This window comes from Lissotriton helveticus, chromosome 5_1, assembly GCF_964261635.1.
Source record: "Lissotriton helveticus chromosome 5_1, aLisHel1.1, whole genome shotgun sequence".
Taxonomy (NCBI): Eukaryota; Metazoa; Chordata; class Amphibia; order Caudata; family Salamandridae; genus Lissotriton; species Lissotriton helveticus.
The window spans coordinates 1,897,527,260-1,897,546,060 of NC_136065.1; the positions used below are offsets into that span (position 1 = coordinate 1,897,527,260).

The 18,801-nt window shown below is 48.8% G+C and overlaps 1 protein-coding gene across 1 annotated transcript in view; it reads left to right on the plus strand.

The window, feature by feature from the left end:
- The first annotated feature begins 1,737 nt into the window (after positions 1-1,737).
- LOC144755960 (inactive phospholipase C-like protein 2) overlaps positions 1,738-18,801 on the plus strand; it is a 566,269-nt gene continuing 549,205 nt past the window's right edge. Inside the window, exon 1 of the mRNA XM_078645403.1 lies at positions 1,738-3,052. Coding sequence (XP_078501529.1) covers positions 2,804-3,052 — 249 coding nt within the window. The 5' untranslated portion in view covers positions 1,738-2,803. The remainder of the gene's footprint in view (positions 3,053-18,801) is intronic.

Below are 18,801 nucleotides of genomic sequence, written 5' to 3' on the forward strand. Positions count from 1 at the left end.
TTCCTACAGGCTGCTCAGATCTCACAGTAGGTGAAGTCTCTTGTGAAGCAATAATATATGATGCAGGCACCTTGGGTCCCACATACAACGACGACAGTCTCTACTGCGGAGAGCGGCTGTCTCTTGTGCTGGCAGCGGAAGCCTCTCTTGGATTCGCTGCGGTCTCTTATGCAGCATCAGTATCCGGTGGAAACAGGTGACATTAACTCGGCAACAACTGCTGCAGACAGAGACTGTCTTTGGTGCTGTGCGCTGATGTCTCACGTGCAGTAGCAGTCACTCGTGCAGGTAGTGGCTGTCACTGGTACTGGCCGCTGAAGTCTCTTGTACAGCAGCAGTTTAGGGTGATGCATCTGAGGTCTCACGTGCAGCAGTAATCCCTTGTGCAGGCAGAAGCTGTCTCTTCTGCTGGCTGCTAGGATCTTTTGTGCAGCAGCAGTTTCGGGTGCAGCAGTTAAGGTCTCGAGGGCGGCAGCAGTCTCAGGAGCAGGCAGCAGCTGTCCCTGGTGCTGACTGCTGAGGCCTCGTGCAGCAGCTGGGTGCACGAGAGTGCAGTTGATGTCTCTTTTGCAGGAGCAGCCCCCACTGCTGATAGGTGTAGTCCTATGTGCAGCAGCAGTCTTGGTGCTCGCTGCTGAGGTCTCTTGCGCAGCAGCAGTCTCGGGTGTAGCAATCGAGGTCCCTTTAGCAGCCGTAGCCCCTGGTGCAGGCAGAGTCTGCCTCTGGTGCAACAGAAGTCTCGGGTGCTGCTGCTGCAGTCTCTTCCGTAGTAGCAGTCTTGTGCATGCAGGGCCTGTCTCTGGTGCTGGCAGCTGAGATCTCTTCGCGGTATCATGGCTCGTGCAGGCAGAGACTGTCTCTGGTGCAACAGCAGTCTCGGTAGGACAGCTGTGGTTTCTTCTGCAGCAGCCGTCACTGGTGCAAATGCGGTCTCTTCCGCAATAGCAGTCTGGTGCAGGCAGCAGCAGTCTCGGGTGCGGCAACTGCGGTCTCTTTCACAGTAGCAGTGCAGCCTGCAGTCTCTGGTGCATCTGCGGAGGTTTCTTCCGCAATTGCAGTCTCAGTCTGGCCCAGGTAGCGACTGTCTCTGGGGCTGGCAACTGAGGTCACTTCCACAGTAGCAGTGCTCGGTGCAGCAGCAGTCTCGGGTGCAGCAGCTGCGGTCTCCTCCTCAGCAGCAGTCCTAGGCGCAGGCCGTCGCTGTCTCCAGTGCAGCAGCAGTCTCGAGTGCAGCACCTGCGGCTGCGGTCTCTTCCACAGTGGCAGTGCTCGGTGCAGTCAGCGGTCTCTTCCGCAGCAGCAGTCCCTGGCGCAGGCCGCGGCTTTCTCGGGTGCAGCAGCAGTCTCGGGTGCAGCACCTGCGGTCTCTTCCGCAGCAGCAGTCCCTGGCGCAGGACCCGTCTGTCTCGGGTGCAGTCAGCAGTCTCGGGTGCAGCAGCCGCGGTCTCTTCCGCAGCAGCAGTCGCGGCTGTCTCCGGTGCAGCAGCAGTCTCGGGTGCAGCACCTGCAGTCTCTTCCAAAGTAGCAGTGCTCGGTGCAGTCAGCAGTCTCTTGTGCAGCAGCAGTCCGTGGCGCAGCACCCGCGGTCTCTTCCGCAGCAGCAGTCCCTGGCGCAGGCCCCGTCTGTCTCGGGTGCAGCAGCTGTGAGACTCACCCAGAGCAGCAGCAGCAGCACGTGTGGTGAGGAGGAGGAGGGGGGGGCGAGCAGAGAGGCGGAGGGAGCCCTGTACAGACAGAGCAGGGCAGAGAGCGGCTGAGTCGGCAGAGGAGGGACCCGGACCCGGCAGCGCCCGCTCTGGAGCCGGAGAAGCCGCCCCTGGCAGGTCGCTGCTGCGGGCTGGAGCCCCGGGAGGCACGTGCGGCCTGGTACCCCTGGAGCCCGGGGGGGCTGCTGTCCGAGGGTCCTTGAATAGCCGGCCCTGGGTAGGGCCAAAGCCCCTCTCCTCTTCCACTGGCTGGTGAGTTCCCCAACTCCCCGCCTCAGTGTACTGCAGCACCGCACTCAGTGACTGAGCGCCCTGCCGCCCTGGGCCACCTCTGACCCTGCCCCCTCCGGGCTGGTGCCCCCTGGCCCTTGCCCACCTGGTTAGTGAATCTGCATCACCTGGCTGCTGCCCCCTGACCGGGCAGTGCCATCTGCACCCCGAATCACTGTGTCCTCCTGCAGTACCCCCTTAGCAGCACCCCCCCTGCACCCTAGTCTGTGCATAGAGCAACCTCTGCCATTGGTCACTACCACCGTTTCAGTGGCATTTACCCTACAGGACAGTACCCACTACACCCCTATACTCCCAGGACAGTGCCCACTACTCCATGGGCAGTGCCCACTACACCCCTCTACTCCCAGGACAGTGCCCACTGCGCCCAGGGCAGTGCCCTCTACACCCCTTTACTCCCAGGACAGTGCCCACTTAACCCTGGGCAGTGCCCACTACACCCCCTACTCCCAAGACAGTGCCCACTGCGCCCAGGGCAGTGCCCTCTACACCCCTCTACTCCCAGGACAGTGCCCACTACACCCTGGGCAGTGCCCACTATATCCCTCTACTCCCTAGGCAGTGCCCTCTACACCCCTCTACTTCCTGGGCAGTGCCCTCTGCAGCCCACCAGTCCTGGTCACTGCCCCTCCAAACTTAGTGAGCGCGCACTGCGCCCATACAGCCCTGGGCATCACCCCCGCACCCATCACTCCCTGGTCAGTGTCTTCTGAGCCCTCCACTTACAACGGTGCCATCCCCCCACCCCCGGCCTCCCGCGCCTCTGCCATGAGCCCCGCAGCGCCGGAGGCCGCCGGACGCTGAGCATGGCCAATGGACGCAGCCTGGGCTCGGAGGCCGCGGTGGCGGACGGGCTGCTCTCCCCGTCCCAGGCCGGATTCCTGGGCACCCCAGAGCCCCCGGAGTCCCCCGGGGCCTTCCTGTCCCCGGCCCGGGCGCGGAGGGAAGGAGTCCGCAACGGGAGGTGCTCGGAGGACAGCCCGCGGTCCGGCAGGAGCAGCCGGGACAGCTCCGGGGAGAGGACCCACAGCCGGGCCACCAGCGGCATCATGAAGGTAAGAGCCGCAGGCTCACGAGCCACAGCGCGAGCCCGCCGGGCCACAGCAGGAAGTGGGCGCAGGCTGTAAGCCTCAGGAGGTAGCTCCGTGAGTTGATGTGCCTGCTGCAAAGATCCGTGGGTAGGCTACAATGGAAAGGCTTTTGTTTTTAAAGGAACAGAATAATGCTTAAAGAGGAAATCCAGAGCCCCACACCAGGAGTGAATTCCGCCAATGAAGGCGGGTGGCTGGATGTATACAGCCTGTCTACGTGGCCAGTCGCTGCAAATTCAGTTTTTAAGTTGCGTATGTATGCGCGAGTGCGTATCCTGTCCCTAGGTTTAACTCTAATGCTACACGTAAACTTAGAAGCACCTCGAGCATGTCAACACAACATACGTACTTTAAATAGCACCATGGCAAGTCCACTCAATACGTCACGCAGTCAGTTGCTTCCTGGGCGCAGCCACCCAATAATTGTGCAGTCAGCTGCACTCTAACCTCGGCCTGGGCGCTCTCATTTATACACCGCGAGCCTGCAGCAGAAAACACGTCTCCGGGTAACTGTAAGGAGTGGGCGCTGCAAACTGTGCACGTGCTTTGGGATTCATTCACCGTCCAGAAAGCACGTGACCTCTCGATGTACTGGTCCCTTCTTTTTTTCAGTCGTAGTGACTAGAGTGTCATGGTGAACACTAGTGCAAGCGAGGAAGGTGACTCCTCCTTACACCTGGCTTTGTAGTGAAAGGGGTGGTGCAGATGGCCCCGAAAATCCCCGGTGCCACTGCACCTGCTGCACCACTGACAACTTCTCTTCCGAGGACCTCTTATGCGGCACTGTAGCACATCACAGATCTGCAGGACACCTTCCCATTCATATGTACGGCTACGGGGAGGGGGGGGGGGGGGCAGGGGGCGCGTACAGAGCAGGGTCTCCTGTGGCTATTGGGCAGCCGGTTTGACATTCAGGGCCCATACAGGCCCGCTGCACAGATCGTGTAACCCGACAGCCTCAGCCCGCAGTCACTGTACCGCAGTTTGGTAGGTTGAGCTCCTGCTGCAGCGATGCCTGAGAATGACCTGCAGGAGCGAAAGTTCGTGTTGAGGTGGTGCCGACGCCGCCTTTCATCCTCCAGGAGGAGTCCCCCGGATTTTTGTAACGTCTTCGATGCAGATGCCAGCGTGCCACCCCACTGCAGCGCGGCGTGCGTCCTGCTTCCTCTGTCAATAGTGCGACAGTACATTGGATGTCCCGGCCCTAAACTTTACACCTCACGGGCAGACAGTCTTCGTCTTTCTGCCTTGGACTTCCGGTCTGCACTGCCTCTCAGCTGCAGCGTGTACTGAATGCAGCAGTGCGTTTCTTACTCAGGCTGCCCCCGTTCACCCCCTCCCTCAAAACGCCCCCTCCTTCCCCCACAACCATGTCTATTCCCCAAACTGGCTTCAGGCGAGGGTGCGTTTTAAAGTGCCTCGAGGCCTGGCATCGCAAGGGCCCTGTCTTTTTAGGCGGATATCCCCCCGCTGCCGTTCTGGACTCCGTGTAGGATGGCGTCAGAGCCACGCATCATAAATATAAACATTAATAAATACAAGTCCCGGTATGGCCCTCGTGCATGATATGACCTCACAGAGACCCGCAGAGCTCGAAAGCATTTAGTAAGGGTGCCAGCAGGGGCCATACTTCAAGCCAGGCACATGGGCCTCGCTTCCAGGGGTTGGCTAGTACGAGACCGACTTTATTGGGGTGCAGTGGGCGTTCCACCTGCTGCGGTGCGGGGGCCGCAGTAGTGAGAAAATCCAAATTGTTCCCCCTATGCCATTGGAAAGTGTGAACGGAGCCAGTGCTTGGCATAGAACTGCACGCAGAGCAAAGCAGCAGCGGAATGGGAAGTGCAAGCAGTGCAGTACAAGCAGTGCAGCGCAGCGCAGCACAGTATCCTGTGGGTAACTCTTAGTCAATGTATGTGCTGTGAATATCTCCGTGTATGCAGTCAATAGCGCCCTGACGCCATCCTGATAATGAATATGGCAGTCAATATTTTCGTGATGCCAATCTGATCATGTACGTGGATGCAACTGTAAACTGATGCCATCCTGACTGTATATACGTGCAGTCAATATCTCCCGGATGGCACAATGTATATTTAGACACTTACTGTGGTGCCGCCCTGGCAACACACGTGCAGCCAACTGCACCCAGCTCACACCCCTGACCATATGCGTCCAAGTGCACCTTGTTACTATCCTGGCTATGCATGTGCAGTCTGTTGTTCACCAATGCAGTTACAGCCAATTGCATTCTGTCAGTATATTTGCCGTCTATTGCGCCATGCTGCTAGTATGAGAACATATAAGCAGGCAATTGCACCATGCTGCTAGCATGACAACATATTTGCAGGCAATTGCACCCGGTGCAGTTGTTTCCACCCTGTGCCACCCTGACAATCCACTTGCCATCGGTTCCATCCCAGTGCTATACTAATAATGCACGTGCAGTTGGTTTCTTGCACCCTGTGCCATCCTGAGAATCGCGGTGCAGCCGGTTCAATCCCGGAGCTATTCTGGCAATGCACGTGCAGTCCGTTGCACTCAGTGCCATACTGACAATGCACGTGCAGTCAGTTGCTCTCACTGCCATACTGACAATGCACGTGCAGTCAGTTGCTCTCACTGCCATACTGACAATGCACGTGCAGTCCGTTGCACTCAGTGTCATACTGAAAATGCACGGCAGTCAGTTGCTCTCACTGCCATACTGACAATGCACGTGCAGTCAGTTGCACTCAGTGCCATACTGACAATGCACGTGCAGTCAGTTGTACTCACTGCCATGCTGCCAATGCACGTGCAGACAGTTGCACTCACTGCACACTGACAATGCACGTGCAGTCAGTTGCTCTCACTGCCATACTGACAATGCACGTGCAGTCAGTTGCTCTCACTGCCATACTGACAATGCACGTGCAGTCCGTTGCACTCAGTGTCATACTGAAAATGCACGGCAGTCAGTTGCTCTCACTGCCATACTGACAATGCACGTGCAGTCAGTTGCACTCAGTGCCATGCTGCCAATGCACGTGCAGACAGTTGCACTCACTGCACACTGACAATGCAGTGCAGTTGGTTCCACCCCGCGCCATCCCGACAATGCCCGCGCAGTCTGACAGTTGCTGCACATCCAACCAATACTGTGTGCCTTCACGTGCACGTCATCATCGGTCCGTAGGCGCTGGTTTTGTGCAGAGGCGGGTGCAGTGGACCGCCTGGCGTGAGGAACGTCTGCCTCGGATGTGCACATTGCCTCACTGCACAAATATGTCTGCATTACCCCCCGCTTGCTTCATGGGGAGGGCCTCGCACATTCGGAGTACATTGTCAGATATGGATATTTCTGATACATTCAGCTCCTAGTCGGTTGTCACATTCAGAGGCTGCTGACAGGCGGATGCCTTTCAAATGCTGGTAGAGTTGGAAAAGAGCCAGCCAGCCTTATTTTTTTACACCTTCTACCTTGCCCCTGTACTCTACAAAAGACCCGATAATCAGTTTGTGTAGAAGATTACGAATGGTTGACTGGGCCGGATGGCTCAGTGAGTTGAATGACTGCGAAAGATGAACACAGTGATCTGAAAATCAGGAGTTCGAATACCCGGTGATTTTAATACCATATGTTAAGTAATATTAACACCAGTTGTTTACAGCGCATAGAGTTGGATAAAGTCGGTATGTAGCGCTACAGGAGTTCAAACTATGACAATAAAGGCTCCACGTTTTAGCAAGAGGCCACTCACTTTTGACAGTTTCCTGCCAGTACTGGAAGTTCTGGAAAGCATTGGAACTGTTTACTCGGTCTCTACACACTTGAATAAATCTCGCTCTAAGCACGCGAACACTTCAGAAAGAGCGTAAAGCAGAATAAAGGGGAAGGGGGGGGCGTGGCCTCGTCACCGCGAGCCTGCTCCTTGCACGAGAGGTCATGACCTATGACCCGAGACTAATGCGGCTCAGAAGTGACACGACACTGTGTGTGGTACCGCAAGGGGAAACGCCGAGGAGAGAAATCACGGCCATGGACTTGGGTAACGTTTATTATAGCTGCCAAGGGGCGCCATGCTCGCAGCTCACCCCTTCAGCAGGCCTGGCTTTTAGCCAAAAAACGCCTTGCTTTCTGGGAATAGAACGTGGGCTTGAGGGTACTACCAAGGTGCAAAAGCACTGTTTGCTAAAACACTACAGTGGCTTCCGGTGAGCACGTGACACCTGGTCACTGGGAACTATGGTGCCTGGTTTGCAGGGGCAAAGTTGGAAACAGCGCGTCGCATTTGTGTCAAGAACAGTCAGGGACATTGAGGTTAATTCTAATTTATAGTCTGACCTGTTAAGGCCTTAGCATGAAATGTTGCGGCAGGGGGTTGCCGCATTTCTCAGCGTGCTGCTCTGTTCCTGTCTCATGCTCCGCAAAAACACCCTGTCAGATCGGAGACGCTTAGAGCCCTTTACTTTGAAGCACACATTTTTAGCACAGCTCGCTTCTTGTGGCCGTATTTTTAAGCCCTGGGCGGAGGTCGTAACGTGCTACTACGCGAAGTGCAGCAAAAGCTCCGCAGAATTCTGCGTGTGGCGAGTCTATTAAGTCACACTGCACACACTTATTTTAAGCATCAGGAGTTTGTCCCGCTCTGTAAAACCAGCGCAAATGGCACTTCGCGTCACGCCGGAGTGCGCTGCTGCTTTCTGCCGCTCGAGTAGACATTCTATCGGAGTGGCAGCTTCCTCAACGCAAGCAGCAGATTTCTCAAGGCGAGCGGTCGTGACCTGCCGTGACCGCCATCGTCGAGAAATCTCGCTGGGAGGAGGTCTAATGCGCACTTTAATTTCGCGATCACTCCCTAACTTAATGTTGATGAGCTACACAAGAGTAAAAACTCAGCTCTGTGTCACTTCTGCAGCATCCGCGGTCGGTATGGGAGTACCTGCCGGGGCGGTGACGTGGGGAAGGGGAGGGGCAGGGTGGGGGTTAGTAATGTATGGATAATGGAGGCTTGCAGGTAAGTAAACATTTAAATAAATCAAACTAATTTCGTTGCGCGCACTGCATCCCCAAATGCAACGCAGTGCACGCAACGAAATTAATTTGATTTATTTAAATGTTTACTTACCTGCAAACCTCCGTTATTCATACATTACTAACCCCTACCCTGCCCCTCCCCACGTCACCGCCCCGGCAGGTACTCCCCTACCGACCGCGGCTGTTCTGCAGTGTTTTCCAGAACTCCGCACTCTACGCGTTGTGGGGAAAACCCTGCGAACTCCGCCAGCGGAGCGGAATTCTTTGCCCACCCCTAATTTGAATGCCTAGGGATTGCGACTCTAGCTCAAAGACAGGAAGACTGCCATATGGTTTCACATGCAGGGCACAAGACCTATAAAAAGAAATGGGGGACTGACAATATGCAAATGACCTCATGACTTCACGTGCTGAACGTGTCCTGGTGGCTGAAAATGACACCGGGACACGTTCAGCTTATATCTGTGGGGCCCAGCTTCTTGGCAGGGGGGGCGGCATCCATCCTGTGAAAAGAGTGGGGGGACGCCGTCCACCCGCGTGTACCCCCCGATTCGAGCCCTGGTCACATGACAAAGAACAATGACTCCTTAGTCTAAGGGTCTGATCTGAGGACGTGCGTGTGATGCCCCATCCCCTGTATAATAGGACTTTGTTGTTTGTTTACTCGGATCAGCAGGGCCTTGCACTTGGGTTCAAGTGTGTAGTTTGGCTGGAGTTCTCATGCGAGGGCCAGTTGAAAAAATAACATCACTAGAAGCCAGTATTTAATCCCTTCTAAACAAAACATTGAAAGAGGAAAGGAAAAACTGCACGCTTGATTCACAAATTTTTTTGCACAGAAAAGTACAACTCAGTGTACAGAAATAAAGTTACAAAAGGCATTTCTGAGTCTTTTCATAATCCCACATAGTGATTCAAAGAATGATGTTGGACGGCAGATGGCCGCAACTCTTCCAAGGCACTGCACGCCCATGCGGTCTAGACCAGTGGTTCCCAAACTTTTGACTCCTGAGGACCCCCACTGACTCACCACTGGAAGCCGGGGACCCCCAGCAATTTATGTGATTTCAATTTAACGCCTTAACCGCGGCGGTCTTTTTCAGCCGCGGTGCGGACGTTCTAAAGGGTGGGCGGGGCCACGTCGGCCACTGGCCGTCGGCAGCACTGGGGAGGGAGTGCTCCCGTCGGCACTGAAGGGGTTAAAACATTAAAAGAGTAATTCGAAAAAAATAAACACACATGCACACAAAAACAAATACTCGAATTGCTAAGGATTTTAGTATTTTATATTGAAATAGTTTGCAAAAAACGGGAAAATGTAATGGGAAGGTTGGTGCTGCATCTCCGTGATTAACTTTTAAATAGTTCGTTTTATTTCACAGTATAAGGCTGCTGCCAGGGCCAGAGTGGAAACCCAAAGCAGCCCTGGCAAGTGTTTTCAGACCAGTCCCCATTAAGAGCACACTTGGTGCAGTGAGTGGCCTCTCCCCTCAAGAAAAGTTAGGAATCAATGATGCATTCTACAACACATTTATCATTATATATTGAATTACATAGTTTTGTATACGGGGTGTAGAGAGGCGTTTGACAAATCCTTCCTGTTGCATTTGTTCTTCTGGTTTGTCCTGTCCACTTGTTCCCCCCCATTCAGGTCCGACTCACGAGGGGGGCTCAGTAGAGGCTGTTCTTCATACAGAGCCCCTGGCTCTGCAATAATGTATACAGAGTTTCCATGGCGCGGGCAGAGAACATACCTGGCAGTAGCCTTAGCAAACAGATAGGGGATGCTGGTAAGGGGGAATGTGGAGAAACAGCTATTACTGCTAGGTCCTAAGGAAAAAGTTTTGTGACAGCATTAACTTGCCACCTGATGCCTGCCCGTATGTAGTTATCCTCAACAATGTTCCGCCCCTGTGTACCGCTGTGAGCGAGTCGCCTGCACAACTGAAAAATAAGGTATACGCTTGGCTAATTAAGCTTACCAACTTTAACAGAAGGGATTGGAACAGCATCTTGATGCTAAGGAGAGGGGTGTGGATTGGGTATAGAGAGAGGAAGTCTGTCTTAAAAGCCTGTAGGAGTATATCATCAGTTTGCACCTCTGGCAGGCTTAAACGATATAATTTGACTTATCTAACATTGGAAGACCCAGGAGTCAGGAATGTCCCCTTCATGTTGTTGATTTTATCCTTGGCCACCTGCTAGATGAGCCAATAACCTTTCCCATTTGCTTGGCCATGAATCTAGTCAGGCGCTTGAACAGGACTTTAAATCACATTTCCATCAAGAGTTCCCTACACCCTCCCCAGGATACAAGTTTTACTACTGTTACAGACGTGTGCCAATTTTTCCCCCTGAGAGCTTTTTTGGAACGTGGCTGGCCTTCAAACTAAATTAAATGACTCAGACTGGCACACTTATGTGAATGATTTTCACATAAGCCTTTTTCAAGAGAGTTGGCTCACTCAACTAGCCTTCTGCCCAGGCTTTGTATTTTTTGTTTGTTTTTTTTGTTACAGCTGAGCCTCTCATCTCTGGCAGAGAGTCTGGATTTTTTTTTTATTTCAAAGTACAAACAGGTACATTCGCTTTACCGTTACAGGGTACTAGCCAAGCTTGGCTGGTGTTGTCATGATTACAGGTAGATGATATACATGTTAGGCTGTACCCCTTACTGGTGTCTTGCTAGAAGATTAAGGGCAGCTGAAAGAGAAAGAAAGAGAGTAGAGAAGAAAGAGAGGAGATAGTTAGAAGAAGAGTACTTTAGCAATGGGCCTAGTCTGGGCTTGTAGGCTAAGATCCTTGAAAAATGTTATTAGAAACAACTATGACTTGTCTGCAGGGACATTCTGTGAGTATCACTAGTGGGGATTGGGCAAGAAACTTTAATTACAAATAGTCTGTACAATAGTCCCCTAGTAAGACACAAGGAGTTTCCTGTTCTTGTAAACTTGGGTAATTATTTTGCCAACAGTTACATTAAGTTATTGTGCCTTAAAGGGGTTGATTTCAACATAACTTTCGAATCCCTTAAATGTATGAACCTAATACCAGACTAGGAAGATGAACAGAGGGGTATTCCCATTATCGACTCCACTTCATGAGTTCCCCATATGGTCGCAGCCGGTAAATTAGCTTTTTTAACTTTCTCCCATGGCCTGCGTGTCTGCAATGGAAGGTCCTTTTCTGAATAACAAAAATCACCTACATTCACCATAGGCTTGTATTATAGCCAGAGAGATTCTATTTTATTGCATATGTCTTTCTGGCATAAAAAGATTGATTTTAAAGTCAACGCTAGGTCTGACAGCGATCATTATCTGTTGAACTTGACGTTGTCTTACCCAGTTAGAAGGATTATTAGATTTCTCTAGGATTGTTCACTCTGTCTTTCGGGTTGGGAATAACCGTAGGTTTGTCAAATGGGCCAGAATTGTAGAAAATAAGGACACATAAGTCCTAATGTACCACTACAATCGTTTTGACCAGATCCCATTTGTTAAGCTTCACGAGCAATTATTTGCCGGCTTAAAGGACCATTTTGGGAAAATAATTAATCCAAAGACCTCCAGAAATATAGGGCAGTGTCCATGATATACATAGTAGTGCCACACGCTAAATCTACATTACTTAAAGCTGTTAGCAAGGCAGTCCTGAAGGAGTTAAACTTGTTAAAGCCAATTACTGCAAAATCCGGTGCTCTTGCAAGTCTAATGAGAGGAAGAGAAGTGGTTAGACTTACTTGAGGCCTCTAAACATAGGGACACAGCATTATTTTGGCACATTATTGCCCATTAGAGTACTAAGGGTTTTACCACAACTGTACATCACATCGAACCATCCAAGTGGAAGCATCATTATGCACAACTATATTCTGTGGAAGAATTACCGCCAGCTACTACCCCCCAGGGCATTGTCCATCCAGCAGAGGGTGGTCACCTTTCACACCCCTTGCGCAGGGATTTTCCTCTGTGACCCAAAGCCAGGCTGTCATAGAGAGCTTAATGCCAGGGAGGGAACCTGGGCCTGATAAAATATCGGGAGACTTATTCCAATAGGAACCAACTATTTGGGTACCGTACATCAATATATTGTCTAACTTTATTTTTGCAGGTGCCCAAGTTCCATCTACCTGGTTAGGGGCAAAAATAGTACCAATCTACAAAAAAGGGGATAAAGGACATTCCTCAAACTATAGGCCCATAAGCCTTTTGGATAACCGGCAAAAGGTTTTTGATCATCAGGTCCATCATAAATTGGAGGATTTGATGTTGCAAAACAGCATACTCACCCTTTCAAACAGCTTTAGAGCAAAAATGGGGACGGTCGATCAGGTCTTTAGTTGGCATTAATCTTATGGAAGTACACTAAACTAACCAATGACCATTTATACATTACCCTAATAAATCTAAAAGCAGCATTCCTCTTTTTCCAAGATATTGCCTATGGGGAATACTTCGGTCCATGTGAGTTACACCTTCCCTTCTCAACATCATAGTGAGGCTTCATGAAGAAAATTATGTACAGGTTAGATGGAGAAGAGCAAGGCCACACTCACCCATAGGACACCTTAAATGTTGAAAAATGTTAAGGTGGCCGATCGAGGGACATATTACCAGCCATTGAGGTCTACCTGGCCAAAGGCTAAACAGCAGCACTGAATGGGGCTGAAATGGGGGGGGCACTCGTCTGTAAACCGCCTAGCTGTTCAAGAAAATTATATAATTATAAGATTGTTAATTAATCTTCTTCAGAGACATTCCCCTTAAACATATTGAGTTCTGTGCTGCCCTGTGTTCTCTCTTATTTTGGATTTGGTTACGGGCCACTGAGGAACTGCATGTACATAGAGAAGCCTTAAAAGAGATATTTTCTTTGGCCAGTACCACCAACCTACAGTAGCTTCAACACATTTGTCCATGCTATCGGATATTGGGCCTAGATATTTTACGGGGTAACCCCATTACAATCACTTAGAGTTCTAAAGGGATAGTTAAAGCTGCATTTTGGGAATATATCCAACATGTCCCACACAGATGCACCTCATTGGGCACTTTTGCTAATAGCTTCATCCTTTGTAAGCCATTCCTAGGTGCGTAGCCTACGTAGATCCTATTCAACCACCGTTAGCTAGGTCTGAATTTATGAAGCTGCATTTGGAGCTCTTAAAATCAATGTGCATACAACTGAGTGGAAAAGGGCTCCGATAATGTGAACTGTCCACTAATTGTGCTGTTGAAAATATCGAAGATGTTCTATTTTTCTGTCCGATGTATGCGAAATCTAGACGCAAATGGATTTGACTTCTGTGTCTTACCTTAGTTTTCTGCACTTTTCAACCAGCGCTTAGATTATTTGTAACCGTTACTTCACCTTTTATAGTCTTTGGCCTGGACAGAATTTTGCTAATTTATACTTAGTTAGAAAGATGAAAGGTAAAGAGTTTTAACTCCTTTTAGCAGATGTTGGGATCATTGAACTGATGTTTTACTCAAAGTATCTGTATTATTGGTTATGTTCATTGTTAGTTTATATTATGAATGCACTTTCTGATATCTTTTTATTATATTTGATTTCTGCTGTATACACTTCGATGCAGCATTACTGATTGATAATTATACACTTATGTTTGGACACAAAGGGGGTATCCTGTATGACATTAAGTCTATAGGTTCTATTGGTCGATTTCTAAGTATAGTCAGATGACTTAGCGGACATATTATTACGTTTTTGCCAGTGCACTGTACTTTGATACTAAAAAGTCGATTTGCAAAGAGCCTCTGCAGTCGTGTCGGAGGTCTCCACAGTTGTAGCCAAGTCTCCACGCCCATGGCGGAATCTCCGCAATGAGAATCTGTAGTGCGGAGATTCCGCCACAGCTGCGGAGAATCTTTGCAAATCAGTCTCCATGGAGTTTCTCTTTTTTTACCCTCCCTGTGCTAGATGCACTTTGCTAATACTATTACAATGAATTGTGTAACGTTGTATATTTTATTTTTTTATAATTTTTTTACCGAAAAAAGGTTTTTTGATGATGACAATTCAAAGAATAAAGAGCAGTGTAATGTTCGAACAATCACAAAAAGAAATTGTGAAAGTGGAAACATCCACCTGTGCAGCAGGATTTTCACGATTGTAGATTGACTGTATTACAAGAGTGGGAATGAGTAGGGAACCCCACCACCCCCATATTTCAAGAAGGTGTGGGGAAAGGGTTTCCCCCATTTACTATCACAGTAGAGAAAAAAGAAAAAGTGCAAATGTTCATTTCTGCATGAATAACTCGCGAGGACAACGTGTAGAGCAAGAGTCATCCTCAAAATCTTTGATTATAGGTTTTCATGAAGCTTCTAGCAGAGTAGTGTTCAGACTTTTTGAGTTTTCACAAATGTTGAAGGAAACATTTTAGAGCAAGCGTCCAACTTTTTAAAGATGGGTGTGTACATTTTCAAGAGTGCTGTTAAAGTAACTGAACTTAGGGGCACATGTATGAAGCCCATTTCCGTTCGCAAACGGGCCGATTCTCAGAATCCGCCCGTTTGCGAGTGGGAAAAAGCCTTTTGGGATGTAGCATCCCAAAAGGCCCTCGCAAAATAGGGAATTGCAAAATTTGCAATTCCTTATTTTGCTAAAGCATTTAAGGAATCACAATTTGCGATTCCTTAAATGCGATGTAAAAAGCACCCAAGTTGTGCGATTTCTCCTTAAGAATTTGTAAATTACCACCAACTTCAAGTCGGTGGTCATTTGCAACTTCATTAATTTTTTTGCATTTTTCAAATTGCCATGTGGCGCAGATACATGCCCTTAGGGCATGAATGTGTGCCACATGTAAACACATGTACATTTCAGGGGTGCAACAGGGTGTCCTTTTGACACCCTGGCACCCTTAAAATTGCATTCTCAATTTGCGATTCTCTAATTGCGAATCACAATTTGCGATTCACAATTAAGGATTATGTAGGATTCGCAAAATGATTTGCAAATACTACATACATAGCGTTTTGCGATTCTCAAATAGAGATTCTCTAAAAACTGCTATTTGAGAGTCGCAAATGTATCCTTTGAAACATATGCCCCTTAGTCTAGTTAAGCTGATAAGCACAGAATGTATTTGCTAAATAAGAATGTTGCTGGCCAATACCACCTGCCTAAAAAGGTCAATGGCATACTCAACGGGTCAACAACCTTGATGAATCCCTCCAGCCGCACTCTTCAAACGATGGGGTATAACAATATTGAGAAGTTAATAATGCCCTATATTAACTCCAAACTATTACACACTCTCACAAAGCCCTGCCCAACCTAGACCCTGCATATGATGAAAAAGGGTTCAGGCAGATCAGGTCGTTTTACCCCCTTTCTAGGTTTGCCCGGCGTTAGCCCCTTCTCACCCAACTCACGATTACCAAATAAAGAGGCAGGCGCTGGAGACTGGAAGGCAGGAAACAGGAGTTTATTTCCGACGGAACAGAACACGTCAAATCAGACAACAGGGTATCTTCTCGAGGTGCTCTCACAACATCTCTGAGGCCTGGCCTCTTATACACAGTTTTATGGCTTTATTGCATACATTACATCCGTAACATTTCTTTGAAGTACAGAAAGACATCCTCGAAATCCCCGGCTCAGGCCCGTTCCCACACACATCTACAGTAGGAGTTCCTACCCCTAATCTCAGCATGATAGCTACCGCGCAGCTGGACATTCCGCTGGGAACAGAAATGCGGGCGACTTGTCGGATCTAGAGGTGTGAGGGCATTGATTAATCCCCGCTCCTTTGATGTGAGGTGAGGTCCTACTGTAGGGGCAATAAACTGCATCTGCCGGGTGAAGTGATGGCCTGGGATCAGGCCGAACAATCGGGCAAGGAGGAAGAGGTTATCAAAGGGCCTGTTTTATGAATGAGATGAAAGGGTGTGGGGGTTCAGCACGGGATGTGGCTCGGAGGCAGGATTGCGCTGGAGGTGTGTTTAGGTATGTGTAAAGAGGGGGTCCCCGCAAGGGAAACGTGTTACATATAGTACACACTCAGAAATTCATGAATTTCAATGAAAAACAATGAAGATAAGTATTGTCATTTATTTACAATACCACCGTATCAATATATCAGCACAATTTTGAAAAGCCCCGAAGGGAAGGAAGGAACAAGGAGGGTGAGAAAAGGGGGGGGTGTGCTCAAAGCCGTGTAAAGTCAAACAGGATAGACATAGTCACAGGAAAAATGAAAAACAATCATATACAAAAATGTCATATGACTCAGACCTAATTGTAACATAAAGAAGCCTATGTATTCAAAGGTCCTTTACGATGATTATACAGAACCCCTTCAACGGTCACATTGACAACCATACAATTACTCGAGGGCATGTGCCGGAGGTCTACAAAGGAAAAAGCCGTCGACGTTTCGACCCCTAGGCGTAGGCTAAATGAGGTCCTTAAACGGGGTCTTCTTCAGGACAGGTGCAGGGTAAGGGAGGGGGCAGTTATCTGTAAAGTTAAAAAGAATGCGTAAAGGTACTATTTGTTATTATGCTAAGCGTCACTGAATGAGCATGATATCATAACATAAATAAACTCTGAGCCATGGGCTTAGAGCCACCTAGGCCTCCAAGGGGAGGAATTAGTGTGAGACCACACGCAAGTTCATGGTCACACCACCATGATCTAAATTCGCTTCTATACAGAGGAAAAGTGATAAAGCAGACGGAAGACTCAGTCTTAAAAAAGGCCACTCACATATAATATCAACTCGTGGGTTGATCAATGAAACTTGTCCGTGGTATTCGTAAACTGGAGTTGTGGAATATAGGGACTGCGTCAGCTGCAAATAAACCATGTACGCAGGCGGTTAGGTCAAAAAATGGTAGTAATAATGACCTTAGGACCAACATGATCGTAACTCCTAATTACTTACATAAAAAGGCGAGAACAATCTGATGCCGCCTTGGATATAAATCTTCAGACCTCTATACTTCATCCATGCTCTACAGTGAAGGTGGCTATTACTAAAAAAAGGGGGATGAAGCAGAACGAATTGACTACAAGAACAATTGCGTTAGAGTACGCGTTCATGATGGATCGATACATACCTCCATAACGGAGTCAGGATGCTGACCTTAGTTAGCTGCAGTGTCGATAACCATCAAAGCTAGCACAACAGGAAACCTGTGTGAAAAATTTTAGAACTATAATGCACAAATTGCCCTTTCACGTTAAACTATTTGCATAAGGTAATAACGATTTCAAGGATGACGAACTTACTCGTGTTATGAGACCTTGCAGCGGCCGGCAAGTCAAACCGATTACTTTAACGAGCTGCTGGTGGAAGGCACGATCGATGGCCTCGGGGAGGATTAGCTAAAATAGTATAAAAAAGGCTAGTCACACACCCGTGGTACTGTTATGAAAGAGAATCAAATGTGAAAGCCCAGCATGGAACTTACTCTCGCTTCAAACCACCATCACACGGAAACCTTCGCAACACTGCTAACGCGGAGTTAGGGGCGGAGTCAGCCTTGGCTTGACATGATAGCAATAGAAGAGTTACTATAGAGTCCCGTGTTTGCAGAAAAGAGGTGACTAATAATACTTTGCGTTCACGTAAGTGATCTCGAATAGACGTAATAGCGGGAATGTATTTATATTAGTAGTTAAGCTCATCGACATATAAGGGTAACTCATGGCACATATTCACACTGTACCAAGCTCGTGCACCTCTCGAGCATGAGGGTGTAGACAAGCACCACCATCTCACATTATTTAAAAGAAGAAACATCTTTTGAGGCCAGAATATCAATATATGCATATATACACATGCAACAACTCATGCACATCTCGAGCATGAGAGTGTAGATGAGTGTGATGGGGGCACAAATTCAAAGTACATATGTATCACATTTCTTAACAATTATAGAACAAGCCCAGTGTTAAGACAGTGTTTGAAAAGCAGATTATTACATGACAGAAATCGTGATTATACATTCAAATGACCCAAACTGGGGTAAAGGATCAATGTCACCATTCTAATCAAAATGACATCATGTTTGGCCATATTCAGAACTACGCTTCAAACATACCCCCGGTGTTCCTCCGTGCAGGTGGAGACCCGGGCAACAGACAAGTTAAGGGTAGTGTCAAGTTTACTACAAATGATAAGTCAACCCAACGCTGCCAGCTGTGACAAGCTGCTGTCTTGTTCATTCAGCCCGTTTTTAATTGAGTCCAGAAGAGACATCCATTTGGATTCGCGTGTATTCAGGGCTATTCGCAAATTCCCCCCTCTTCTCCCGAGAGAGACTTTTTCGACAGCCCACCATCTCAAATCAGTTACCACATGGCCTGCTTTCTGCCAGTGGTCAACTAAGGGAGCGCCTGATACCTTGCATCGCAATCTACTACAGTGGGAAGAAATGCGCGATTTGATCTTCTGTTGAGTCTGTCCAACATATAGTAGATTGCATGGGCATTTTATGATGTATATCACGCTACTGGAACTGCAATTTGTGTGAAATTTGAGCGTATAAGTGCGTCCCGCATGAATGAATGACTTAGTCGGGATAGTGGTTTCGCAAGCTGTGCAGTTACCGCATCTGAAATGCCCCACCAGTGGGGGTAGATTCCATAACGAGGTTATTGTGGGTTGGTTCTCAGGCTCCAAGTAGGAGTGCACCACCATGTCCCGTATGTTTTTTGC